This window comes from Accipiter gentilis, chromosome 22 (assembly GCF_929443795.1).
Source record: "Accipiter gentilis chromosome 22, bAccGen1.1, whole genome shotgun sequence".
NCBI lineage: Eukaryota > Metazoa > Chordata > Aves > Accipitriformes > Accipitridae > Astur > Astur gentilis.
Window position 1 is genome coordinate 18,148,577 of NC_064901.1, and position 27,429 is coordinate 18,176,005.

A 27,429-nucleotide genomic window follows, 5' to 3' on the forward strand; every position below is an offset into this window, starting at 1 on the left:
GCTTTGTAAAACTTCCCCTAAACCTGAAAATTTTTTCAATATAAATAATGAATTTTCAACAAGCAGAGCTTCAACAACTAGCTCAGCCTTTGTAGACTGCATTAATTCCAATGTCATTGGTTTGTTCCTTATGATCATGTAGGTAGATATGCTCATTTTGAATGCAGTATTGTTAGTATTCTATGTATCTTTTGAAATGGCAGATGAACTGCAACTGAAACTGGTCTTTCTCTTTAAAAATTAGATACAATAGTTAAGAAATATACAAAACATGAGACCAAGTGTTTTTTGTTTTAGGGTGAGACTTTTTAATCCTGATAAAGGTGACTGACACTTCATGGTTTTCTCTGGACTGAAAGCAGACAAAAAATTACATTACTCATTGTACACATCTTTTACAGACAGCTGTTGAATAACTATCCATGCAGTTCACCACAGGAGGAAGACTTGTTTTATACTAAGTTAATGTCCTTATGGATCCTGTTTTCAGATATTTAATTTCTTTTCTTGGGGAAGATTTGTTGTAGGAAAAAAAATATTTTTGTTCCAATCTGGCAGAACAGTTAAATTTGTGCTCATCTTCAGTATTAAGGCAGTGGGGCACATATTTGATTGCTTTGGTGCATTGAGGAGATTGTGCTGGTTTTGTTGTTTGAACTGCTTCTATTAGAAAGAAAGAAGGACTTTAAGATGTAATTCTTGCAAATAAAAAAGTAAACATTCCTCATTAACACTTGTTTTATTTATTTAATTTCCCCAATATTCTTTTTTCCTAGTATTACAAGGCATTGCAAAAAGAATACATCAGTGATGATCATGACAGAGTTCTTTCTGTGACAGCACTCTCGGTTCAGATGTTCACTGTACCTACTCTGGTATGTACAGCCTGTCTCTGCTAGAAATGTAAAATAAATTTGAGAATTGCTAGCAGTACCACCTTTGCAGACTGCTGTACTTGGCAGAGAGTCGTTATACATTGCTGAGTTGAAAATGAATGATTCTGAGATTTGTTATGGTCAATATGAAAGCAGGAGCTTGAGTTTATGTGAAAATTCATTACAGAAGATAGAGGGAACGCAAACTTAAAGAAATTTAAAGACATTTTAGGCAGCATCATTCTCTGCATTAACTTGCTGTGTTCATTTACTGTTCACATATACCTTCTTATGTAACTTTAAAAACTTGTGGGGAGGGGCAAAAAAAATGGTTAAATGTCTTTGTGGGGGTGAAATATTGTTAAACCCTGTGGGGGTTGGGGGAAGTATACTCGTAGGTTTTAAAGATTATGTTTCTTGCCTGAAATACTAATGTAGAAGTCCTTTTCTACATGAACTTTCTGGAAAAAATAGCATGTCTGTTACATTGAAGCTGTCAGAGTGAACAAACATGCGAAGTAGATAGAAATTGTGTTTGTACATAGTGAATACTATGGGAGTCTTTGTAGCTTGGACTCTTTGGAAATGCTTAAAATAATTTCTAATGAAAAAGACTGGTTTCCAAGGAAAAATTATTTTGACAGTTCTTTTCAACAAAAATAGAAAGAAAAATTTTTAATTTTATTCTTGCAGGCCCGACATCTTATTGAAGAGCAAAATGTAATCACCACCATTACAGAGACACTCCTAGAAGTGCTTCCAGAGTACCTAGACAAAAATGACAAGTTCAACTTTCAAGGTTACAGTCAGGACAAACTGAACCGGGTATATGCAGTAATATATGACCTCAGGTAAGTGTAAAGCTGAGAAGCTAGAGTAATTCTTAGAAAATTGGCAGTAGGATAAGGTGTTTCAATTCAGGAATCTGATGATAAAACTGCTTTAAAAAAAAACCCAAACCTACTGTAGGACCGTATGGGAAACTTGGTTTCTATTCATTATCATTCTGGGAAAGCTGTATAATCCTCATCTGCATAGCATTTTCCACTCATTACTCTAATAAATGGAATAATGTAAAAGCATACCACCCCAAATACCTTGGAATTAAAAAAATCTATTAATATCAAGTGATGCAGTTGCATCAAGCAACTCTAGTGTTTGGTGAAAATTTTAAGAGAAGTTTGAGGTGGGGAGGATGATGTAATGTGATGATGCAGTTGATTATTTTAATATAAAGAACACTTTAAATACAAGCATAAGCAGAAGACAAGTCTGAGCAAAAGGTGATGTTTTCTTTTGGAACAGGTATGTCTTAGTCAGCAAACCCACATTATGGACAGACCGTCTGAGGGAGCGGTTTTTAGAAGGATTTGTTTCATTCCTAAGGATCCTAACTTGCATGCAGGTACAACACATTTAAATAATTTCTTTCTAATATGCTGTAATAAAGATTTTATAGCACTTTTATTTGCTCGTCTTTTTGTCCATAGCAATATTGTGGATATAAACATGCAATTAAGATGGTAAATTCTTCAATCCCTGTCTTGGGTGGGTGAAAAAGTAATGTTTACTTTATAGAAGTAATATTCATCAATTTTAGCTACATGTATCTGAACAACCTATATTTTACCATTTGCTTATGGATTTTTTTGTTGTTTTAAGTCTGTGATCACTGATTTAGCTTGAGTATTTTGTGGCATCTCCATTTCAGGGAATGGAGGAAATAAAAAGACAGATTGGTCAGCACATTGAGGTGGACCCTGACTGGGAAGCAGCTATTGCTATACAGATGCAACTCAAGAACATTCTTTTGATGTTCCAGGAGTGGTGTGCCTGTGATGTAAGTATATCAGTTGTCTGGGTTTCTTACATGTGTGCCTTTTAGGAATATTCCTGAGTGCTTTTCAATAGCAGCTTTTTAAAAAAGCTCACTATTGTTCAGTACAGATCTCCACAAAAAAAGAATCTGAAATAATTCATCTGTGGTGTGGCAGAGAGATGGGAAGTCAGAAGAATGTAATCATCTAGCTGACAAAGCTGCACAGGGTGTTAGGCAAATCATAAAGAGAAAATACATCTCAATTAAAGATTTTGAGCATTAGGTTCATGGTATCACTGTCAAGTTTTAAGGTTCTGAAGCACATGGTGTTCATTTTTAATTGTAAAAGTGGACTGCAGAAACTTTGCGCTAATTGTGTAATTGCACTGTTAGTAGTCTTAATCAGTGCTGGAACTCGTCCCTGTGCTGGAGGAAGGGAGGAAATTGTATGATATGTTAACTTAAAGATATTTTGAAGTGGGTTTCATTTTGTGTTGGTTTTTTGTTTGGTTTTTTTTCAGTAGGGAGAGAAAGGAAGAACTATAGCAGTTCAGGAGCTTCTTGATCCAATTTGGGGTGCAAACTATGCAAAATATTAAAATATTGCAGCTTAAATCAGCACATAGATTTTTAGAGCATTTGACAGTGCAGCTTTTTTGAACAGAAGCATATTCTCGGTTAGCTTTAGTGGATGCATCACGGCTCCAGTCCAGTACTTGTCAGTATTAAGAAACAGAGTGGTAATTATATTGTGGCTTTTTAGTAACTGTTTATGCTGTCAGAAAAAAAACAAGTGAGGAATTTTAGTGCATGTATATATATGATTTTTAAATATAATGCTATGCATTTATTTTAAATTCTAGGAAGAGCTGTTGCTCAAGGCCTACAGAGAATGTCATAAAGCTGTGATGAGGTGCAGCACGAATGGCCGCTCACGGGAAAAGACAGTGTTTCACTTGTGTGGCCATACTCTGGAGAGCAGACCTTACAGAGTGTCTGCAGATCCTGTCAGCATACATCTACCTCTGTCTAGGACTCTTGCTGGTAGGTGGTGTGTTTTGTTTCAATTGCTATTTGAATTAAGTTTATCATCCATCCCTATTTCTTTACTCTGGAAAGCATTTAGATTAAGTGCTTCACAGATCAGTTGCGCTCTGACTTTCTGACATTCTCACTATCAGGCAATCCTGTTCCCCCGATGTCCCATTATGGGAAAGTTTTTCTCAAAAAAACATTTGCCAATGAGGTTGGAGGACATTTTTTAAACAGGAGAGAGACAAAGTCAGGCGAGAAGGAAAAGTTTCATGGTTTAATGACATCTTCAGTTTTCTCCGGACTATTTGAATTTATGTGGTTCTGTTTCTATTTCTACCTCTTTTGCCTAAATGAATGTTCATTATTACTGTATCTGGAATTTATTTCCAGCCACATATGTCTTAGGACTGTTAAAATACTCCTTCTGAAAGACATGTTTGCAGCATGCCAGGACAGATTTCCAGTCAGAATACAAAGGACCACAGCAGTGGGTGATCGCCACTTTCTCTAGAATACAAATGAAATCATATGCTATTATTAAGCTGTATATTCTTTATCACATCATTTGAAACCAAGATACCATCTGTTAAGCCTTGTAGTCTTGAAATCCAGTTGTTACTGACATATGATTTAAACATGAAATTAAAATTTTGCTAATAATATTTAGCATCTCAAATGGTTTCAATGAATTCATTAAATGAATAGATTTATTTATAAAATAATGGATTGTAAGACTGGTAAGAACTGTTGTGAAAATGTAATAGATCTGCTGTCTTTAAAAAAAAAAACACAACAAAAAACATACCAAAACTTTACTGGTTTTGATTTATTTTCTAATTTTTTTTCCTATTGGTTTTGTAGGTCTTCATGTACGATTAAGCAAGACTGGAACCATCTCAAGATTGCATGAGTTTGTTTCTCCTGTAAGTTTTTGGTTTGTTCTGCCCCCCTCCATGCTTCTTGCAATTTATACTCTGGGAAGGAAAAAGCCTAAAACTATATCCTGTAGCTTTCATGGCTACACACAAATTATTTGCAGCTGCCAATGTGTCTTTGTTCATTAGGACTTAACTTTTAAAATCTCTGACAGACTTATTCTTGCTTGATTTTTTTTTTTCTTTTTTTTTTCCCCTTCTTTTTTAATTCTAGGAAGAATTTAAAGTGGAGCTGCTAGTAGAATATCCTTTGCGATGTCTTGTCTTGGTTGCTCAGGTTGCTGCAGAGATGTGGAGAAGGAATGGGCTCTCCCTGATAAGCCAGGTACTCCCCACGGTATTCAATAGTGAGTTGGTCCTAACGGCGTAGGCAAAGTGTTTCTCAGTAATGCTCCCAGTGGTGGTTTCATCCAATGCAGAAAGCGGTCATTGGGGTCACTCCTAGGCTAAATAGAAAAGTTTCTAGGTGGGAGTTTAGGTGACTTAGTCTTATTTCCAGCTTCATCAATGGATTGCCTCCCCATATTAGACAGGAATTTTCATCTCTCATGACTGTTTTTGACTCTGTGAAATGGTATTAATGTTACTGATGTCTGCTGTAAACTAATTTCAGATCTGATAAAGAAATTGCTGTGTAAGTACTGTTAGTACTGTGTTATAACGTAAAATGTTAAAAGTATCTCTTAGTCTATGATAATCATTATATGCAAAAGCTAAACTATTTTAATCTCATACTAAACTTTTGACTGCCATATAACTGGACATGAAAACCATTTTATAAGACTTGTGGGCTTTTTTGTTGCAAAAGTAAAGGTAAAAGTAAGAGTCTACACTTAAGTACTTGTATTTTGCCAACTTTGGCATCACTTCTTTTTTTTTTTTTCTTTGACAACAGAAATTATGTGTTTACCTTTCACAGGACCCTTTGGTGAGATCAAAGTAGATATTGGTAGCCCCCTGTAGAATTGTCTTTCTGAGAACTGGGGTAAGAGAAAGAGGATGTTTTGACTTTAATCAGTAGCAGCCATTCAAATTATGTTGTCTTAGAAAGGGGTATGAAGAAGTATGTCATAGACTTTCTCTGGAGACGTGAAAAAACATTTTTCACTTCCATCAAAGTACAGGTCTTGAAAGAAACACAGGACTTTCCCTTACTTAATAAAGGTGCTATACAGTTTAAAAAAGCCTCAGACATGAACTGGTGCACATTTGATAGTGCATTATTTTAGATCTCTCCTTAAATTTTGTTTTCCTATTTCTCAGGTATTCTATTATCAAGATGTTAAATGCAGAGAAGAGATGTATGATAAAGATATCATCATGCTCCAGGTATTATGTTCTGAATGATTACTTGCTTGACTAATAAAATTTTCATGGAATTTCTTTTAATTTTAATGAAATTTGTATGATTGTAAAAAAATTTTCCTTGGTAAAAGAGTATTTTTTATAATTAATGAAGAACTCTAGTAGTAACTAATGTTGATATCAGTTTGATTTTTTTAATAGATAGGTGCATCCCTTATGGATCCAAACCAGTTCCTTCTGCTGATACTGCAGAGATACGAGCTTGCTGATGCTTTCAAAAAGATCAAGCCCACCAAAGATCAGGTAAGTGGCAAGTATTTCTGCTGATTAATTTGTTTGCTTTGAGTTTATGGAACATTAATAAGAAAAACTAGCTCCTGTTGATAACTACATTTTTTATGACCACACTAAAAGTCAGTCAACACAGGATGTAGTGGTTAAATGATTTTGTATTTGGAATTTGTAGAGGCTTACTCAAAATTAGCAAACAGGTTTTTCCCTCTTTTGACCTTTATTTCATAGGGCATCTACCAAAATCCATATAAATTACTTCTGTATAAAATTTTTGTGTCTCTTAAGTCATGTTATGTTTTCTTATTTTGGCTGGAAGTTTCTTGGATTGTTCTGCTACTTCTTGAGGCTTGAACTTTCATATAACCCTTCATCTGGGATACATTTTTAGCTGTTGTTTCTTTTTTCTGCATGTGAATCATGTACTTCAGTTGCAGAATAATATCTCCTTTACAAGCGCAGGCATTTTTTCCGGCTTGTTAGAATGGAGGTTTCTTCTTACGGTACAGTATTTCAGTGAAGTAGTGCACCTGAAGGCTGAGCTCAGTGTCATTTGACAGATTTTCCTGCTTGGTTTTGGTTTTTTTGTTGTTGTTGTTTTTGTTTTGTTTTGTTTTCAAAACGGTTTCACTAATTCTTGTAGGATTTGATCAAACAATGTAACGTGTTAATCGAAGAGATGCTACAGATTCTCATCTATGTTGTGGGTAAGTTTCATTTCTCTCTGTTGTAGTAGTGGATTATTACAGTTTGACAAAGCAGGGTTGATGACTTTCTTTAACATAGATGGTATGGGGAGGGTACTGGAGAATGCCTATTTTAAATAGATGGTTCAGTAACGCAAGTATTTGTCAACCAGAAGCAATAGGGGTTGCACAGTAAAAAAAGCCGTTAGTTAACTTCATAATTGACATTAAAGTAGAATATGAAGAGAAATTGCATCTCGGCCCATTTTGTTAGGAAGCTAGGCTAAAAACCACTTTTCCTCTTAGACACTTGGTATAGCGAATGCAAACTTACACTGTGAAATACCCCAGCAACAGCGTTACCTCTGTGCAAAATTCAGAATTGTTTTATAACTATTGTATTTGCCATTCTTCTCCTTTTGATTTACTCTGGTAGGGGAAAGATACGTGCCTGGAGTGAGTAATGTGACAAAAGAAGATGTTATCATGAGAGAAATCATCCACCTGTTATGTATTGAACCAATGGCTCATAGTGCAATTACCAAGTCCTTGCCTGAAAATGTGAGTCATGATTTAATTACTTTTTTCCTTAACTTACTTTTTCTCATTTTATGTCTTTTTCTTCTTTAGCTTCCATATCTTTATGTGGAAGCATTTTATTTCTGATACAAAGATCAAATGTTGGTTTCAGAATTACAAAATGGCATGACAAAGGGGCTTACACACCTTACTGATGTAAAGGTAAATGTCATGGATTCAAGTATGGTCTAATCTAAAAAGACTTGTATGGGGATTGTGCTTTTTGAAGAAGAGCTGGAATTTTTTAGAATATTCAGCTGTAGTTCTCCTAGGTTCAAAAAGTAAAGTTTTAAAATTTATTTTCTCTTTTGGTCCTGTAGGACCATGCAGCTGGATTCCATTCTGCCCTGTGTACCATCAATAAATTTAATTGTGTCATTTTGATCACTTAAACCTGTGCAGATCCATTGGAAGTCAAGTATTGTACAGGTCTATTTGAAAGCACAGATTTCCCTGCCATTCTATTCCAACTGTTGAAAATTCAAGCAAAGGGAGGCATGTGGATTAGAATTTGTAGCCTGTGCAAGTTTTCAGGGCTTCAATGCAACAACCTTCAGTTTTATTGTAAATTAAATATCCTGGAACGTTATCAGAAACCAATTATGGGTGACTCGCATTCACTGTTTTAAGAGACTAAAACTCTGTTTTTCCCTCCATTGAGGTTGGGTAAAGCACTGCTCTGTTTCTGGAGAATGGCTCTATTATAAATAAAATTTTACGTGATTAAATGAAAGTATTATTTGCCTTTGGTACTTCCTTGTAACTTGTCAACTATGAATATCTGCTTTCTGAATAACAGTGAGCAAAATATATTAATTCACAAATTGGGGAACTGATCTAAATCTGTATGTCTATTTTTGTTACACCTAGCATAATACTGAAGATATTTGAATCATTGTATTTATCCCAAACTAAATTTTTTACCAGGAGAACAATGAAACTGGCTTGGAGAACGTAATTGATAAAGTGGCTACGTTTAAGTAAGTTCTTAATATTGTTTTGTAAGTAGCTTGAATGTGAAATAAGATGTCTTCGATTATATGGGGTAAACAAGCTGCACTGCACAGTCTCTGTTCAGCTAATATTTTGCTGTCTTGAAATATGTATGCTTTCAAATATGCATAGGAAAGAAAAGTGTATGGAATATCTGAAGGTGCTGCTTCCCTCCTTTTGTCCCATTCTTTATTCAAATTCAGTTTGAGGAGTCTCAGGAGTTTAGTAATCTCAAGTCCCAGTGGGAAAATCCTCAAAAATTTATTTTATTTCAGAGATGGTTGGGAACTTTAACAACTCATTGTACCTTTGACAATCATCACCTAATCACTTTAGATGTTACTTAGTTGCTAATTTGCTGTAACTTTCTGATGGGAGTTAATTTTTTGTAACTCACACACACATATATATATGCAAATGTCGGACAATCAATTGTAGCAGTTGAGACAAAACAGTTCAGATGTCTGCTATTTTCGTCACAAAAATGTCTTGTAATTTTAATTCTTTCAGTATGCCTTATTTTAAATTTTATGTGGCTCGCTTGTTTATGTTTAATCAAGGGCAGCTATAGGTGTACCTAGGAATTTTACTTTGGGAATTATATGGGAGGTTCAGAAAATCTCACTGGCTTCAAAGTAGCCGTTTGTATTACTTGTTTTGTACCTTGGTTAAAGAAAGTAATGAATTTTATACAGTAACATCCAGTGTCTGAAATTCTAAGCCATAAAGTTAAAAATACCTGTCAGAGACTACATGGTATGCTGTAGATGGTATAGACTAGAAATATTTTGCTGCTGGGTAGGATTTACAGTAGTAAACAGTCTTGAAAATTAAAGACTGATAACTGTACTTACTCTATGCCCCTCATAAGTTAAGGAAGCAACCATCACTGTTCCACTTCTAATTAGCTTTTCCTTAGAAAATTGTGTTACTGGACTGTTTACATTCAAAGATGTGCTGAATATACATTATTAATCTGTATTTCATGAAATATTTCTCTGTAAGGAAACCGGGTGTGTCTGGCCATGGAGTTTATGAACTGAAAGATGAATGCTTGAAGGAGTTCAATATGTTCTTTTATCACTATACTAAGACCCAGCACAGCAAGGTAAGCAGTGTAAGGTTCACTCTCAAAGGTTAAAAAATAGTACGTACTTACCAATGTCAAAAGAATTTTGCCGAATCAAAGGAATTAATGGAACCTAAAGAAACTGATTCAGTAAAGAATATATGCAGCTAACTTCAAAACTAAACTTCTAATGAAGTTAAGATTGCTAATACAAATTGACGTAGTATGGTTTGCATTAGTATTTTTCCCATTGTGACTTCTGTATTATCTCTGTTAACTGTTCATGCCAAGAACAAAATATGATAAGAATTATGGTTGAATCGGAAAACCCCAAAATTTGCTTTTATAACTCTTATTGAGGAAGCAAGTATGTCCAATTATTCATCTCTACTACAAATTGAAATGCAAAATGCAATATTGTTAAACAGATTTCAGACAAGATTCTAGTTACACGACCAAGTATTGACTATGTATCATGCCACATTTCTAGCTTAGGCTTTCTCATTGTTTCATTGTGTACTTCTGTAGAAATGCTGATAGAACAACACTACTTTTTCCATAGGCTGAACACACACAAAAGAAAAGAAGAAAACAAGAAAACAGAGATGAAGGTAAAAATTTGAAACGGATGACTTGACAAATGTGATAATTCAGTAGCCTATGTAGTTGTACATATAAAATAAGCTTTGGGAGATGTCTTGTGGCTTAATCGCGGATAGTTGAGTTCATATTAAATTTTTTGTGATTTGTAGTAATTGTAATTAATTAGCACCGGAAACTTCTCTTTTTTTCCCCTTTTTTAAGCACAAAGATAGGAGTTTGGAATTTTTAGTTTAATTTCCATGTAGACAACTAAACAAGGCATAGTACCCATTGACAAAATGAACAATGTAGACTTTTTATGATGGAGTAACTAGGAGACAGAAGTTTATTTTTTTTGTGAGTAGTTTCTCTAGCACAACGTTGAGACGACATAATGCCATGTAGAGAAGGTTGCTGTAGGAACTAGTGCTCGTATCCATTCTGTAAGTTGCTTGAGACTTAAGTTTTATAAATCAAAATTTTCTTTTTTAGAAGCTGCAAATGCATATAACAATAACCCTCCATGATTCTATTGTAACAGAAATGTTATTTCCCTTTTGAGTTTACTTTTACCCATTTAAGTCATGAGCATTAATTGAGTTGATTTGAGGAAGCCTTTGTAAGCTGAACAAATAAGTACAAAGAACAATTTAATAAAATAAACTATAACCTGCTTTTGTGAGTTGCAACAGATATGGTTACTTTTCTCTTCCCAGAATGCCCTTCCAGTTCAATACCTTAATCTTTACTTCCTACTCTAAAGTGTATTTTGATTTTTGTGCACAATCAGGGGCATATAGCATTTAATACCCAAGATGGTTAAAATTCGGAGTAAATTTTATTTGCTTTGGGTTCCTTTCAGTTGAAAAACTGTGGAAGTGAAAAAGAATAAACTGGTATTGTCATTTGGGAGCGACACAGTTAAATCGGAAATCACATTCTCTTTGAAAAAACTTAATTTCCTTCAGTTCTAAGTAACTCAGAAGATTGACAGCTGGAAAATAATGAGGAAAAAATATCTTTGGATTACTTTTGGTTTCTTCCTCCACTGTTTACAGTTGACAGATTTTCCTTCTTAATTTTTATCTCCCCCGCCCCCCCCCACCCCCCACGTTCACTTTAGCAACTTTAGCAGGGACGTTTATTTTGTAGAACTTTTATAAAATGCAGATATTTAGATGTAATTGTCAGACAATACAGTTCCAGAATACAAAGATAAGTGTTTATGTTGATGTATATTCCCCAGAGGCTACCCATTTTGTTGCAAATACTTTGTGCATATGTTTTTAGGTGGCTGTGTTGCCTTTGTCAGTAACTTTTTATAGTTCATTCAGTTTAAATTGTCAAAAGATTGATGGTTTCAGAGAGACCGCACTCATAGAAGTTTTTTCAAAATAGGCGTCCATGTACGAAAAGACGACTTAAGTCAATGCTTCGAGGTAGGGAAAGGCTGTGGTGTTCGTTAGTTGAGCTGCTGTTAGTAGATGCCAAGATTCCAGGTGGCTTCTGGGTGAGACACCACATCACCCAGTTTCAATATTAGCTCAGAAAACGTACATAGCTAGAAATGATCAGAATGCCCCAGTAGCAGGAAGAATTTGGAGCTCTGGCCATATTAGGCATGGGACACTGTAATGTGAGACACCACACTCCGGAAGATCCACTGCTCACTGTTGTTTAACTACTTGAAAACTTTATATCCGATGCAAAACACAAACACTGTTTGTTAGTGATATGTAAATGATAAGGCAGTGCTAAGTATTAAAGATTTGCATTTACAGATACAACTAAGTACTTGTGATTGTGTTGTGGTTTAACCCCAGCCAGCAACTAAGCAGCACGCAGCTGCTCACTCGCTTCCCCCCCGCCCAGTGGGATGGGGGAGAAAATTGGGAAAAGAAGTAAAACTTGTGGGGTGAGATAAGAACAGTTTAATAGAACAGAAAAGAAGAAACTAATAATGGTAATGATAACACTAATAAAATGACAACAGCAATAATAAAAGGTTTGGAATGTACAAATGATGCGCAGTGCAATTACTCACCACCCGCTGATTGATGCCCAGTTAGTCCCCGAGCGGTGATCCCCCCACCCCCACTCCCCCCAGTTTCTATACTAGATGTGGTGTCCCATGGTATGGAATATCCCTTTGGCCAGTTTGGGTCAGCTGTCCTGGCTGTGTCCTGTGCCAACTTCTTGTGCCCCTCCAGCTTTCTTGCTGGCTGGGCATGAGAAGCTGAAAAATCCTTGACTTTGTCTGAACACTACTTAGCAACAACTGAAAACATCAGTGTGTTATCCACATTCTTCTCATACTGAACTCAAAACATAGCACCATACCAGCTGCTAGGAAGACAATCAACTCTATCCCAGCTGAAACCAGGGCAGATTGATTGTTTACTTGAGGTTGCATGTGTTTTATATAAGAATTCAGTGTAAATACTTAGTTTTGCTAAAGATAAAAGCTGACTTAGGTGAACAATTGTGTTTGAGCATGGTTTTATTAATTTAAAGGTCCAGTTGTCCTTTCACTGGAATGAGTATGTTTGTGCTCTCTACTTTTTGCCTGCGATCTTTGATGAGATGCCGGGTTGTTAATATATTTGCACATCTCCATTTTTCTAGCGTTGCCACCACCACCTCCTCCAGACTTCAGTCCTGCATTCAGCAATGTGGTGAGGATTCTGAACTGTGATGTGATGATGCACATACTACGGACCATTCTTCAGAGAGCAGTAGAACTGGAAACCCACTTGTGGACTGAAGCTATGATCCAAATGGTATGGTTAGCTTTGGTCTTCCTATGGTCATTCTTGTGTTGACCATGTTAACTGCTTATGATAAGATCAAAATATGTAAAGATAAACTCTGAATGATAAGAATTTACTTTTTTCCCCAAACATGTAGTTATAAATCTTATCAACAAAATAGTTCTAATTATTTATCTCCACTGTAAAATGGAAATGTGGAACAATAGTATTATATTGGGAATATTCTTCAGTTTTTTATTTTGCTTTGGCCCCTGTGTTCCTCATCCCTGAAGCTGTCTCAAGACGTAATTCTCCTTGCCTCATCTTTTTCTTGTGCAAATAAGTAATTCTTTGGTCATCTTAAAGAAATTGGAGTTGCTTCATCTTGTAAGCTGCAAAGTCTCCAAATAAGTAAATGTCTTTGGTACCTCAGCCATGAAATAATATAACCTTGTATTTATTAAACATTTCATTTTACCACAGTGACTTTATGCTTTATAAAAAAGGAATTACTGACACTGTTGAAGTTTGGTGGGTTTTATTTCATTTGTTTTAATATTTATAAGTTTAGGACCTGAATTTACTGGTTGAATTAATCAGTTTTGTTAATTAGAGTGCATAGATTATTTAATTGCCTTGCCTTATCTGGTAATCTTTGGATTATGGAATTAATCAAACATTCATAGATTTGTATCAGCAAAATGACAAGATTCATGTTACCAAGGTAAAATGTGTGAAAGTTTTTACTAACTTTTTAGTGCAAGTAATATGCAGGAAAGTTATATTGTGCATTGTTATTTCACTTTCCATGTATGATCTCTGCACTTTCTCATGTCTCTGTTTTATCATGGATATAATCAGCATATAGTACAGAACTATATTAAACATCCTTACTTTATATGTCAGTTTCCCAGACCTCCAACAGTGAATGAGACTTACAATTTTTCTTTTTTAGGTGCTTCATCTCCTTTCTTTAGGGTTACTAGAAGAGAAGCAGCAGTTACAGAGGTCTCCAGAAGAAGAAGTAACCTTTGATTTCTATCATAAAGCAACACGTATGTTTAATTTTCTTGAAAAGGGCAGAGTAAATTAGACTAACTTGGTTTTATAAGGACAAAAATAAACTACAAGAAAGCGTTCAGTGATTTTAGTCAGGGTTTACTTTTTGCTATAGAATTAAAACCTGCTAAATTTTTTTCATTGTTTTTTTAATTTAAATAATCAAGAAATCGGGTTTGGACTAGCTTCCTTTTTTCCCAATTGCCGGGTGTGTTGAAGAGGAGATGTGCTTCTCTTCCTGAGAAAGAAATAGAAAAGTAATACTACTGTTAAATAACTGAAAATGGTTCTTCCTTTGCAAGAATATTACTGACGTGGAAACTAAGAACTCCTTGAAAAATGACAGTGGATTTAAGTAAGCTGTCTCCATCTGTTGTACTCCTGAGCGGTACAATTACTGATTTACCTGCAAAAGTCTTTTACTATGGTAGTGATAATAGAAGCAAAATGTAGTGGTTATGAAATGTGCTTTTTTTCTTTTTCTTTACTTTTCCAAATTTCTACAGAGCACTTCCTAATCTTACATTCAAGACTAGTGAGTGGGAGTTGGGATCTACATTTTCTAAATAATCTTCCATCTTATCTAGAGTTTCTGCTTCACTGTGTAAGAACAAATGGAAAAAAAAATCCATTATCAAGCTAAACATAATTGTCACTCAAGAGATGAAACAGAGATAAGAATTGTGAAGTAAAATCATAGAATTGTTTAGGTTGAAAAAGACATTTAAGATCGAGTTGAAGTCCACCACTAAACCATGTCCCTAGGGCACCACATCTACATGTCTTTTAAATACCTCCTACATTAATAAATAAATACATAAATCTGCTGAACTGCGTTTATTTAGTTTTTCAAGTGTTGGGTAAAGAGGCATCACTGAGTTTGAAAAACACTCCCAGTTCACCCTTTTTTTTAATTATTTTTACTTTTTTATTATTTTTGAGCAAGGAGAAGTATTATCACACTTGAACGTATTTCTGTTTAAGAAGCTTCATGTCAACTATAGGAATACACTAAAAGTAATTACAATTGAGATGTTAGAGAATTATTTACCAGCTTTAGTTTTGCATAACCAGAAAAACCAAAGCCCCATTTATACATAAAGGATGCAAAGATAATCAGTATTTTTGTAAGCAAACTCTTTTAAAATCACTCCTCAATTAAAAAAATAAAAATTTTGTAATATATTTGTCTCAATTCTAAAAATGTGCATTAAAATATTGAGGGTTTTTTCCCCTGAAGACCCATGCTTTTCTGTTTTTCTTTTCTTTGTAAAGGAATGGGAAGCTCAGCCTTGAATGCTGTGAATGTGTTAATGCTTTTGGAAAAAATAAGGAGAGTTCCTCAGTTAGAGGCACAGAAGGACACAATCAATTGGATACTGCAGGTATACAAGGGGGAGACAAGTATGATATGTTTTTAGTAATTTAGAAAGCTTTTCTGAAGGATGTTACGGTTCCTGTGTATAACCCAGTGTTCACAGCTGCAAGGATTTCTTGAGAAGCTTAACCTGTTGGAACATTCCATACACACACACACACACCCCGCCCCACCCTCCCCAGGCAAGATTGTTTCTTGAATACTGCATTAACACTTACAAGTCATCGTACTTGCTATTGCTGCTTTCATGAATTCGGTCAATTTTTGTTTTGGTAACTCTTTACAGTAATGACTTTTTTTATACATAAACTTTATTCCTCACGTTTCTGTTGCAAAATAACAGCAAGTGATAAGCAGAAGTTTATTAATCGGGAAAGCATTTTAGAGGCTGCTTGTATTAAGACTTGAGTCATATGGATCTGACTAATGGCCACATTGTACATTTGACCTGTGGAATTTTTCCATCCAACTCACTGCCATTACCCAGTAAGAGATGGGAAAAACTTCCAGAGCTGTGATGCTTTCTCTAACATAGGAGGCTGTGGCTCCTGCTTAGCAGGAATACTACTGTGCTGTTCCGTTTGGGCTTCTTGTTTTAGGTGGCAAACATAGAAGGCAGTGCTCTTGGAAAAGAGGGTAAGAATCCATAGTGGGGTTCCAATACTATCCTCAACTATTAAAATTGAACTATCCTGGTACATTAGGGAGAGAGGTTTGAAAGATTTTTTTTTGAGAAGTTATTCTTCTAAAATTCTAAGGGCAAAAGTAAAAATGTACTTTAAAAAGTATATTTAACTTCATAATGATATGTATAGTAAATGCAGAATATCTAATATTATTAAAACTTCAGGATACTTATTAAAGTAGAGATAGCTGGAGAAAGTAGTAAATGAAAATCGAAGGCTCAGTTTTAACTAATTTGGCATGTGCTGGAAAGCTTTCTATTGCAGATGTAGAGGTTTTTGCATTATTTTAGTGACTATTTCCATGGGATGATCCACATCTCACCTACTTGACATATGCTAGTAGTTTCTGTCCACTCTTCTGATGTACAGATGCTTTAGCTGCTTAGCAGTATTAGTGCTAGAAGACTGGAAAATTTGGAAGGATTTTACTTTCCTTCATACTGAGCAGTGCTCGTCAGGTTTAGGATACAGACACAGCAGTGTTACAGGAGTGCACATACGGTCACAGTTAGATGTGTTTGTTATTTTAGGAGTATGGCAGTTGGTTTCATCCATTTGAAAATCTCAGAATAACATGAAACTAAATATCAAGAGCTTTAATCCTGTCTGTATTGTAATAAGAGCCAAATTGCATTTTATTTTTAACATCTAAGTCTCTATTCCTAGATGTTTGACACAGTGAAAAGATTGAGAGAAAAATCTAGTTTGACAACAGTAACAGCTACGTCAGGCTCAGAAGCTACAAAAGGTGATGAGGTAATAATAAAAACAAGTTCAACGGAAGCTTTGTATTTAATGTTTTGAATGGCTGTTTTCAAAAAGGTGCCTAAATTTATCATTACCTAAATTGATATTTTTGAAAATATTAATTTCTGATATATTGCCTACAAATAGGATTTAGTTTCCAAGATTAATATTTTTAATAAATGAAATTTATGCTAAGCATGTTTCAAGCAATTACCAGCGGCTAATGTGGTTTTGGTTGCACTTCCAAGTTAAGTGAAACAACTGAGGGGGGTGAAGAAATAATTTGTGTTCATTTCTCCAGTTCTTATCTTTATGATATGACTATCTTTTCTATTATGTTGTCATTGTGCAATATTTAGGAATACAAATCCACTTAAAATTATGTCTTGTAATTTACGTGACCTACCAAGAGGTTAATCTGCTTTGCCTTGATTGTATAAAGACATCAGGCTTAGGTGATTATTCTGTCTGTATATCAGTCTCTACCCTCTTCCCTCAAAGTAACTTTTGAATCCAGTGGTCAAATGACACAGTGAAATGGAGATTTCAAAGATTACTGCAGCCCTATGAGTATGGGGGGGGTTGTTTGGGGGTTTTTTGTTTTGTTTTTGTTTTTAAATTGGCAGCTGAATAGAAAAGAAGAATCTGATTACCCTTAGACAATGTGCAAAGACAGGCCAGTTCGTTCTTATGCATTCTTTTTGACAACAGCTTGTTTCCAGACAATCTCTTGGCTAGTCATTGCATGCATAGCTCAATTTACCACAGCATATGCTGTTTTTCTTTTTTGAGAAAGGTGTCATATGATATCTGGTAAGGTAAGGCAACAAAATACAAAAGTCAGCAAGAAATGAGACTCTTGCAGTTCCCACTACTTGTGGAGCAATTTGTTCTTGTTTCATTTCCTCAAAAAATAATGGCATTGTGAATGGACGTAATGTGTATAATGTTGAATTTGTGCCTTAAGTAATTGAGTAAGAGGAATTAGATTTTATACGTTTTAATTAAGTCTACCTCTGTTTTTTGAATTCTGCGTTTCCAAAGCATATAAATACTTAGTTTATAGTTTTTGAAAACATGATAGATGAGGAAATACTGGAAGAAGAGTAGTTTTCTAGTCTACAATAAATAAGAATAGGGGAAAATACAACCTCAGATGCATAAAATGCTGCCGCAAAAATGTAGGAACAATCTGTTTGCTGTGTCATCCATAGATAGCTCAAGATAAATTTTTCTTAAATTCCTGTGAGGGAGATACTGAATAGTTAGTAGGGAGAATATGGGGAGAATAACAAAACACTGGAGGAGGCTTGTTATGTTCAGCTCACTTAAGTTTCCTAAGAGCAGACAAGCACCTAATTACAATGGATCAGATACTATTGATCCTGTCTTGGGGCAAGGGATTGTACTAGTGACCTTTTGTGGATCCCTCAAGATCTCTTTCTACTGACTAGGTTAGTGAACCTAGTCAACATTTAAGATTTTAGTTTGACATTTTTCAGACAGCAGTTACCTTTTTTTTTTTTTAAACTGTTGTCAGTTAAGGAATTTAATGTCAGTGGTTAGAATCCATATAGTTGGGGAAAGATTCTTCTCATTTTTTTTGATGTTCTCTATTGCCTGTGATTTCTTTATTCTCTTTTATTGTAAGACACAGAGCACTCAGGATAAAGAGAAAGCTGAGCGGAAGAGAAAGGCAGAAGCAGCTAGGTTGCATCGTCAGAAGATAATGGCCCAGATGTCTGCACTGCAGAGGAATTTCATTGAAACCCATAAGCTCCTGTATGAAAACACACTGGAGGCACAGGGGAAAGAAGATGCTATTATGGAGGAAGAAAGGTAAGAAAAACCAGACATCCAGACTCCTAGTAGGAAGAGTTATTACCTGCTACATAAATTCATTATGCTACATAAAAATTTTGAAAGTACGTTGAAGGGACAGATTATGTCATTCCAGTCAGTAAATTTGTGTCTTTATTTACTTTTAAGCCATCTTCTTTTACAGAATTATATGTAAACTAGCACGTGTATGCTAATGTAAGGACTCATTTTGTAGAGCAGCATGAGATAAATGATAAGAAAATTAATTATTTCTTCAAATGGTGGATACTTATATTGCTTAACATTTGAAAAAATGTCATTAGAAAGCTGCTGAGTTGACAACACTGTGATTTTGGAGGTGACTGTCTACCTTATATGAAAATTTTAATATTTAATTTGGAAAGAATCTGAAAGTCAATATGCCTTAAGGTTAAGTTGCAGTGAAGAAAATATGCTTCATGTAGCTCAAGTTGCTGATATTTCTGTTCATTAGTTTTTAAAATCTAATTTCATACTGAAGATGTTTGGTTTGTATTGGTTATAATTTTGTTGGTATGGATTGCTCCTGTTCTAGAGATGCTTCAACAATATCGTATGCCTAATACAGCTCACAATTTTTGTCTAATTGGGGTTGCACAAAACTAATCAGGAAAATAGAGATATCTGCTGGAAAAGTACAGATCACTTCTCTGTGCTTTGATCTTTGATAAATCTTGTTCTATAAATTATTGTTGGACTCTGGAATATGGAATATTTTAAAAAAAATATGGAAACTTACTGTGTCACAAAGCACTGAATTAAGGTAGTGGCATTCATTTTCAGTATGTTTTCTTCAAGAATGGTAAACAGTTTTAGTGTGTCTGTAAGATTAAAATACATTTAATCTAATCTACATTGAATACAGCTTCTTGAATTTCCTGCTGTCTGAATTAATTTCATTGTGTTATTCTGTCTTAGCTGGCTTCCACTTTTTATTTTTAAAGAATACTGCATTTTAGTGAGTATTGAGGTGTTTCTTTATTGTTTGGTTGTCATTTGGTTTTGTAAAGCACTTTGGTATAAAACCAGAAATGTTAGTAGTGTATGACATTTCTAGATGTCTGGAAGAACAGGTTTGTTTAGAAAAAGCCTTCTGATTATCTTATACCTGTGTCACTTATGGTCTTACAGCATGTCTTCAGCAATTGATTACTCCAGAATTGCTTTGGGTCCCAAACGAGGTCCATCTGTTGCTGAGAAAGAAGTTCTGACCTGTATTCTTTGTCAGGAGGAGCAGGAAGTAAAGTTGGAAAGTGCTGCCATGGTGTTATCTGCCTGTGTCCAGAAGTCAACTGCCTTAACTCAGAATAGGAGCAGAATTCTTGAACTCTCAGGGGGTATGCAATTTTTCTTCTTTTAGACTACAAGCAGTTCTGTACCTAAAGCTTAAACCCTTTGAACCTAATTAAACCCTGTATTCAGTTGGATTGCTAAAAGGCTTACCCTACTTAATAAAAAGAAAGTGAAAATTTTAAAATTGTTCTAAAATCCATGCTTTGAAACTTAAAAATGAGAAGTGTGTGAAGATTGTGATTTGTCCCTGGGAAATCAGAAAATCCTTTAATCTCACAAGAAGATTTTATAAAAGTTAGAGATTTGGTAGGAGTGGTCACTCTGGAAAAAAAAAATCCAAGAATGTTAACAGTTCCTGTTTATTCAAGTACAGCAGCAAACTTTCCCAGTATGGAGGAAATACGTTAATGTTATCAGAGGCCAATATGGCAGCCTCAAAAGGGTTTGGTGTTTTTTTTTTTTTTTGCCATGTCCAGGAAGTAATAGCACTAGCAACATAAAAAACCTGAAAAGTGTAAGCAAGGATCATATGATATCATCTGATGAATGAAAACAAACAAACAAAAGAATACAAGAGCATAATACAAACACAAGAGTTAGAGTTGCATAATAGCATATTGGTAGCAGGAAACACAAAGACCAACCAGATTTTTTTTGTAAATAACTGTTGATTAAACATGAGAGAGATTCTCGCCAGTTACTTAAGGGAAAGAAAATAAATAGAAGGAAAAGGGAAAGCTTCAGTACTCACTGACTTTTTTGCTCTCTTTTTAAAAAAGAAAATTAATAACAATTCAAGATCAGATGCTTGATGGCTGTTAATTTTAACGAGAGACATACAGTCCAGAATAGGATAAGAAAAGATGGAACAATATCTGGATAACTTCAGCGTATTCACCTTGGCAATTATTAAAGTAATATTGAAGGTACTATCAGAACCATTGTCTTCAGTATAATCTTTAATTATTTTTTGAAATGCATAGAAGATAGTTGAGATCTCAGAAGGCTCATAAGGGCAAACAAGTATTTGTGTAAAAACACCAAAAAACTAGAAGTGAGATGAGAAAGTACTAAAAATTCTGTCCAGCCTGGATGCCGAGAAACGTGTTGGATGATAGTAATTATTGTTAATTAATAAGATAATATAAAAATTAAGGATGGACAATAAAGTAAGAAATGTCAAAAATGGATTTGTCAGGAAAGGAACTTGGTAAGCCACCTTAATTCTTTGACCAGGATAACTTGTTTTATGGGTAAGGAGAAAGTAAGCTAATTTATTCTTATGTGTATTAGAAGTTTTGGCTCTGTCCTGCTTTTCATACCAACCTAAGCAAAGGTTGTTTAGGTGAAATCACCCCAAGGTGGATATACATCTCATCATAAAACTACTAGTTTGATTCAAGCACGCTATAATATTAAATAATAATTAAAAGTTTGTCCTGGTTTCAGCTGGAATAAAGTTAATTTTCTTCTTAGTAGCTGGTATAGCGCTGTGTTTTGGATTTAGGATGAGAATAATGTTGGTAACACACTGATGTTTTAGTTGTTGCTAAGCAGTGTTTAGACTAAGTCAAGGACATTTCAGCTTCTCATACTGCCCTGCCAGCGGAGGCTGGGAGCGCACAAGAAACTGCAAAGGGACACAGCTGGGACAACTGACCCAAAGGGGCCAAAGGGCTATTCCATGCCATATGACATCATGCCCAGTAAAGGAGCCAAAGGGGTGTTCCATACCATATTATGTCATGCCCAGTATATAAACTGGGGAGAGTTGGCAGGGAGGGCACTGTGGCTTGGGGGATTGGCTGGGCATCGGTCAGCGGGTGGTGAGCAATGGTATTGTGCATCGCTTGTTTTGTGTATTTTTTTATTAGTAGTATTTTCCCTTCCTTTTCTGTCCTACTAAACTGTCTTTATCTCAACCCACAAGTTTTACTTTCCCCCCTCCCTGATCCTCTCCCCTACCTCACTGAGGTGGGAGCAGGCAGGGAGTGAGCGAGTGGCTGTGTGGTGCTTAGTTGCTGGCTGGGCTTGAACCACTACAAAGTTAAAAGTGATCATTTTTTTCCCTGTAAATGGAATTACATTTATTTTAACACAAAAATTTAAATAGCTGTTATCTATTAAATATTTATTAATCAATATACATTCTCTATGTATCTGCCCATGTCTTACTATAAAGCTGAGGCAATCATTTTTTCAAATACTGCTTATTCAAGCTAAGTAATATATAAGGAACAAGGATGCAGTGTTGAAAGATAATAAAATTGGAGGTCTAAGTGCTTTCAAGATGTTTTCTAGTTTGTTGCCTTTGCATGGCAAGGATGTTACAACTTGTATTTTAAATTCCTGCTTATTTTCAAATATGTTTTTTTCTATTTTATAACCAGGTATTGTTGATTTGTGGTCAGCTCATAAAGCAAAATGAACCCTATGTCCTATTTTTTTAAATGACACTGCTGTCTAGCAAATAGCTCTAAATTCTGCGTTTGTGCAGTTCATTATTCCTGCTTCAGTTTAGAAGTACACTCTTGAATGTTATCAAATAGAATTCTAAAGCAAAGGGAAGTTTAGCATTGTTTCTTCTTTCTCCAGTTTATTACCCTGTTCTCTATCATGCTTGCAAACCTTTACCAAGTTGTTTCATTTAAGATATTTTGTTTCCTCTTCTGGGTCATTAACAAATACTGAATAGTCCTAGGGAGAGACTCCTACAGAATCCTGTTTGATCCATTTTTCTTTTTAACAGTGAACTACTGATACTGGCAATTTTGAGCCAGCTATATAGAATTTTTATCTAGGCCATGTACTAATTGAATAGGTTTTTTTTTTTCTTTCTTTCTTTTGTGGTACTCTGAAGTACAAATTAAATCCTATGCTCTGGTAGTCAGATACACTTGTAAGCTTTCTGCAGTGATATGTTGGGCTATTGAAATAATTGAAAAAAGAAGGGAATGAAGTTCCTTTTCCTAAAGCCACTTCTGGGTATTACTTATAGCACTTACTCTCTACTGCATGGTTCTTGGCAGCTCATCAGTTAGAAGTAAGCCTGCAAGAGCTTTTTTTTCTTTGAAGATCTAAATAAGTGGAAAAATGCTTGTTCCCACAGCCGAAGTACAGATAGTGGCAAATGAATGTTATACCAATGTTCCCTTTCTTATTTCATTCTCCATTTGATTTAGAGCAGCTTCAGCTTCTGTCAAATAGAATTGTTTTTTCAGTGCAATTTGGGTGTTAAAGGGGTTTTTTTGTGTTTTTCCTTTCCCTTTCCCCTTCTTTTCCTTTTTCATTTTGTCAAATTCAGGTGAATCTGTTCAAAAATCATAAGCAGTCCACCATATGAGATTTGGAGGACTGCTGTTGTTCAGTCAGTATTATTTACATATCTTTAAGGGGAAAATGGAATCTCGCTTTGAGTGTACGTGCAGCACACCATTACATTCTCATAACACTTTTGCTGTTGAGAATTATGCAAGATTAATGAAAGACAGCTTTTACTTTGTTATTCAGCAGTGCTGTTCTTGTCAGTGGTTTGAAAACATACGGGATTTGTTGGAGAAATGCCTAATCTGTCTTGTCTTCAGTAGTTTCATTTTTTTTTTTTATTATTTAAAAATACAATAACAAATACATTAAGAACTTGAGTGATAGTGAATCCAACCACAGGGATAGTCCAGTACTGAAGAACTCTTTTTTTTTTTTTTTTCTTCTTTTTTAATCAGTTTACTATTGCTTTTGGATTTTGTTGTCTTTTTCTTCATATTTAGTGGAAAGCCATCAGTAGTTTCAGTGGGCTCTGTCTTGCGATTACTTTGCTGGAGTATTGGTCTGGAAAAGCTAGCCTAATGGGATTTTAATGTGACTGTGTGAACTGTGGGAAAACAAAATCTGAAGGCTTTTGTTCTGTGTATACTGTTGTTCATCTCTGTTCATACTGATGGGAAGCTACGTTATTGTTCTTCCAATAATTTCTTTCTGCTGTGTCTTTCTAGATACACTAGACCCTCTCTTCATGCACCCTGACTTACCTTGTGGGACCCACACAGGAAGCTGTGGTCATGTGATGCATGCAGCCTGCTGGCAGAAGTAAGCATGTGTCTTTGCAGCCTTTTAATGTTTTTTTTTGGTTTTGGGTTTGTTTTTTTTTTTTTTTTTTTTTTTTTTAATTATTAATGTATTTTCCAAAACATCTAAGTGCACACTGAAAACACAGTACAGTAAGTGGATATTTAATTAAGGAGTCAAAACTATTTGTACTCATCTAAAAATGAAATATGGCACAAGAGAAGTTTTGACCTGGTGAAGAAAATCATCATCAAAAGTTTTTAGTGCCTTCTATGACCCAAAGAAGAATCTCTAAGGAGTTACTAATTTATGCATATAAAACCAATGGGGTAAAATTGCCCAAGAATAAGAAACTATACCTGGTAGGTTTATTTTTAGCAGTCCAATGAGAACCAGTAGGAATCTTCCAGGTGAGCGTTCTATAGCAACAGTACTTTGACTCTGAAAGTCTGTCACCAGGTTAGTACTTAAAGGGTGAAGCTGACTTACTCCAGTGAGTCTTTAGATGAGAATCTGGTGTTTAGAATAGAATATGAATGGTTAAAACTACCAATATTTCTTTCGGTGAACAAACTCTTAATGAAAAGTAAGAGGGAAGAACTGATACAGTGATTAAATACTTCACTAGATTTTTATTGTTTGGGGGAGTCCACAGTTTAGACCAAGTATGTTGGGTTAGAATGCAACCTGAAATATTAAAAGACCAAGTTAGCTAGCTTGCAGAATATAGTCATCCTGGTTGCAGCTACATTTGTAGCATTACAGAAAGCAAAGCTAATGCTCTCTTGCATTTGATTCCACATAGGTCTGGCAAGTCTAAACAAGATAAATGGTGTGAAATAGTAATAGACATAATCCCACTGAAGTATTATCAACAGATAAAGAGAGTAGGGTCATGCAATTGGAAGCTACTTTATATCGTTGTATGATACAAACAATCTCTTGAGATTTGTTGTTTGTACTTGTGCCATTTTACTTTAAAAAATCTGACTAAACTTCTAGTGCTTATCATTTACTTTTCTATATGTGTGTGTATATATATATATTTTTTTTTACAATAAAACATCAGTACAGAATAAATAGGTGCACACACTTAAAATGATATGGAAGTATGTTCCTTGAGTATAATACATCTGCTCTTGGCAGATCCATCTACATCTGCGTAGATCTAAGTAGTGCAACATTGGAGCTCAGTTCCCTTGCTCTTTTTAAGAAAAGATGACTTGCTGTGTGGGTAAATGGGATTAAAATGGACAACAGGCTCTTCTCATACGGGATGGCACAGAAGGTTTGAGTATAGTCTTTTATTTATTATATAACAGACATTCTAACTTACTAATATTCCTCCAAACGATGCCTGCCACACCTTTCTAGAGTATCTGTGCAGCCTAAAAATACTGCAAAACACTCCCTAAAACAGTATGAGTTCAAATGAATGGAGTATCTTTGTAGTTGCCATGTATGAGGAAGAGGAGTTGCTTGAAAAAACATAGTTGTTTGAATGTGGGAAAATAAACATATGTTTCATTGATTGTAACAGAATACTTTCCTAAACATTCAGTAATCATTAGAACTTCTGCAGATGCCCCTGCATGCACACTTTCTCTTATTGCATAAATGTTTTTTTTCCCCCTTAAAATGTATGATTTAAAGCAAAAAAACCCTAAACAAAACAACAAACCGAAAAACCCCACCTAATTATTACCTTAGCGCGGAAGTTAGATAATTTCTTATCTGTCTTAAGATCATACATACTCAGTCTGAACATTAGTACCCAATTTAGTTGCTTCTATCCAGGCAAGAAGATTTGAATGGTGGATCTCTCTGTTCCTAATAATACCACTGAGACATTAATGGAATTTGAAAGCTTACTGCATCCACTGAATGGACAAAATTATAATGAAACCTGTAAAAAGATCATAGTTATTTCTTAGTTTCCTAGCTAAAGTGGATATTGTAATATAAATTATCCTCTCTTCCTGTTAAAAGAAGGCTACAGTTTCATTGTCTAGTCATGAGGCTCAGTCATTGCCATGAATAGCTGATTATTCATTCATGAGATGTTACCAGTAGTTTTTCCTAAAATTAAACAAAAATCTGTACAATCACTGTTTCAAACTTGCTGTAATAAGTTGCATAGGAGAGAGATTAGGTACAATGTTTCATTGTGTTGAAGATGATGTGAGAGAAAAGTAGAAAATTTAAGGACTGCCTGTCTGTAAAAATGTTGATGAAATTTAGAAGGGTCTTAAAAGTAAGGAAAAGTTGTCATCATTTCTGCATCAATGGTATACCATGCATTTTTGCATGAGTTCATCTGTGTGCTCAAAGGTTTGGTTTATTTTTCACATCCAAGCCCATAAGAGTTACAGATCAAAGGAAAAGACTTGTTTATTGGCTTGGATAGGTGTTTGCTAGATAATAACACTTTTAATTACTTGAACATTTGTTTTCATGTCACATTTGAGCCATTCTGCTTTCTAGTAATTTTCTTTTCAATATTGTAGGTACTTTGAAGCCATGCAGCTGAACTTTCGACAACGCCTGCATGTTGAACAAATATTTGACTTGGAGAATGGAGAGTATCTTTGTCCACTTTGCAAATCTCTGTGCAATACTGTGATTCCTATTGTTCCATTGCAGGCTCAAAAAATAAACAGGTGAATTACCAAATTGCGTAAACTTTAATTAAAAAAAGTTAAAATGTCTTTGGGGCTGATTGGTCTTTCCAATTTTTGGAAGTAAAACTTGGGCTGACCTGGATGAAATCTGGATGAAAGACTGCATATCTCCTTATTGACTATTCAGCCAAGCATACTTTTTTTGGCAGTCAGGTTTTTTTATTTTTATTTTTTTAAAAGCTTTTTTGGATTGGCCATATTTAGCAGGAGCTGATATCAAATAAGAAATTATTACCTAGATCTAGTATTTAGCCTAACGCTTTATTTTGTACTGTTTGCTCAAAATTTACAAAACCAGCAAAACTGTGCAAATACTGAGTTAACATGTTTTGATCTCAATGTGTCCTCTCTTTATAAAGATAAGGTGATTCTTTGAGTGTTAAAGTAAAACCTGCTTTCTATTTCTGTTTTCAGTGAGGATGCAGATGCAGTAGCTCAAATTCTGTCCCTGGCTAGGTGGCTGGAGATAATCATAGTCAGGATATCAGGCTACAGTGTGAAAAATGCTAAAGGTTTGTAACCTTAATTTTGAAGCTATTCTGTGGCGTATCTAATAGGGCAGTATGTGTTTTAACTAATAATAACAGAAAACTTTGAATAAAGAATACATTTTGCTGTCAATCAAGGCAGTATCTAATAATGCTGGGGATAAAGTCATGGCCCTTTCTGAGCTGATGTCTTGATTTCACAGTGCCCTCACCAATTTTCTGGTTTCTGTTAAATTCCTTCCATCTTCCCTGT

General features: G+C 35.0%; 1 protein-coding gene across 5 annotated transcripts in view; it reads left to right on the plus strand.

Moving 5' to 3' along the window:
• Positions 1-27,429, plus strand: part of UBR1 (ubiquitin protein ligase E3 component n-recognin 1) — a 74,110-nt gene that overhangs the window by 28,966 nt on the left and 17,715 nt on the right. For 3 of the 5 annotated variants that reach the window (XM_049825907.1, XM_049825908.1, XM_049825912.1), the window contains exons 11-33: positions 777-875; positions 1,569-1,726; positions 2,181-2,280; positions 2,587-2,715; positions 3,558-3,738; positions 4,591-4,652; positions 4,879-4,989; positions 5,928-5,993; positions 6,171-6,272; positions 6,904-6,967; positions 7,383-7,507; positions 8,453-8,505; positions 9,524-9,626; positions 10,150-10,198; positions 12,795-12,949; positions 13,875-13,974; positions 15,254-15,363; positions 16,709-16,798; positions 18,441-18,628; positions 19,781-19,986; positions 23,935-24,028; positions 26,515-26,667; positions 27,103-27,200. In XM_049825907.1, the coding sequence (XP_049681864.1) occupies positions 777-875; positions 1,569-1,726; positions 2,181-2,280; positions 2,587-2,715; positions 3,558-3,738; positions 4,591-4,652; positions 4,879-4,989; positions 5,928-5,993; positions 6,171-6,272; positions 6,904-6,967; positions 7,383-7,507; positions 8,453-8,505; positions 9,524-9,626; positions 10,150-10,198; positions 12,795-12,949; positions 13,875-13,974; positions 15,254-15,363; positions 16,709-16,798; positions 18,441-18,628; positions 19,781-19,986; positions 23,935-24,028; positions 26,515-26,667; positions 27,103-27,200 (2,596 nt within the window). The remainder of the gene's footprint in view (positions 1-776; positions 876-1,568; positions 1,727-2,180; positions 2,281-2,586; positions 2,716-3,557; positions 3,739-4,590; positions 4,653-4,878; positions 4,990-5,927; positions 5,994-6,170; positions 6,273-6,903; positions 6,968-7,382; positions 7,508-8,452; positions 8,506-9,523; positions 9,627-10,149; positions 10,199-12,794; positions 12,950-13,874; positions 13,975-15,253; positions 15,364-16,708; positions 16,799-18,440; positions 18,629-19,780; positions 19,987-23,934; positions 24,029-26,514; positions 26,668-27,102; positions 27,201-27,429) is intronic. The other 2 variants (XM_049825909.1, XM_049825911.1) reach the window with 1 other exon arrangement.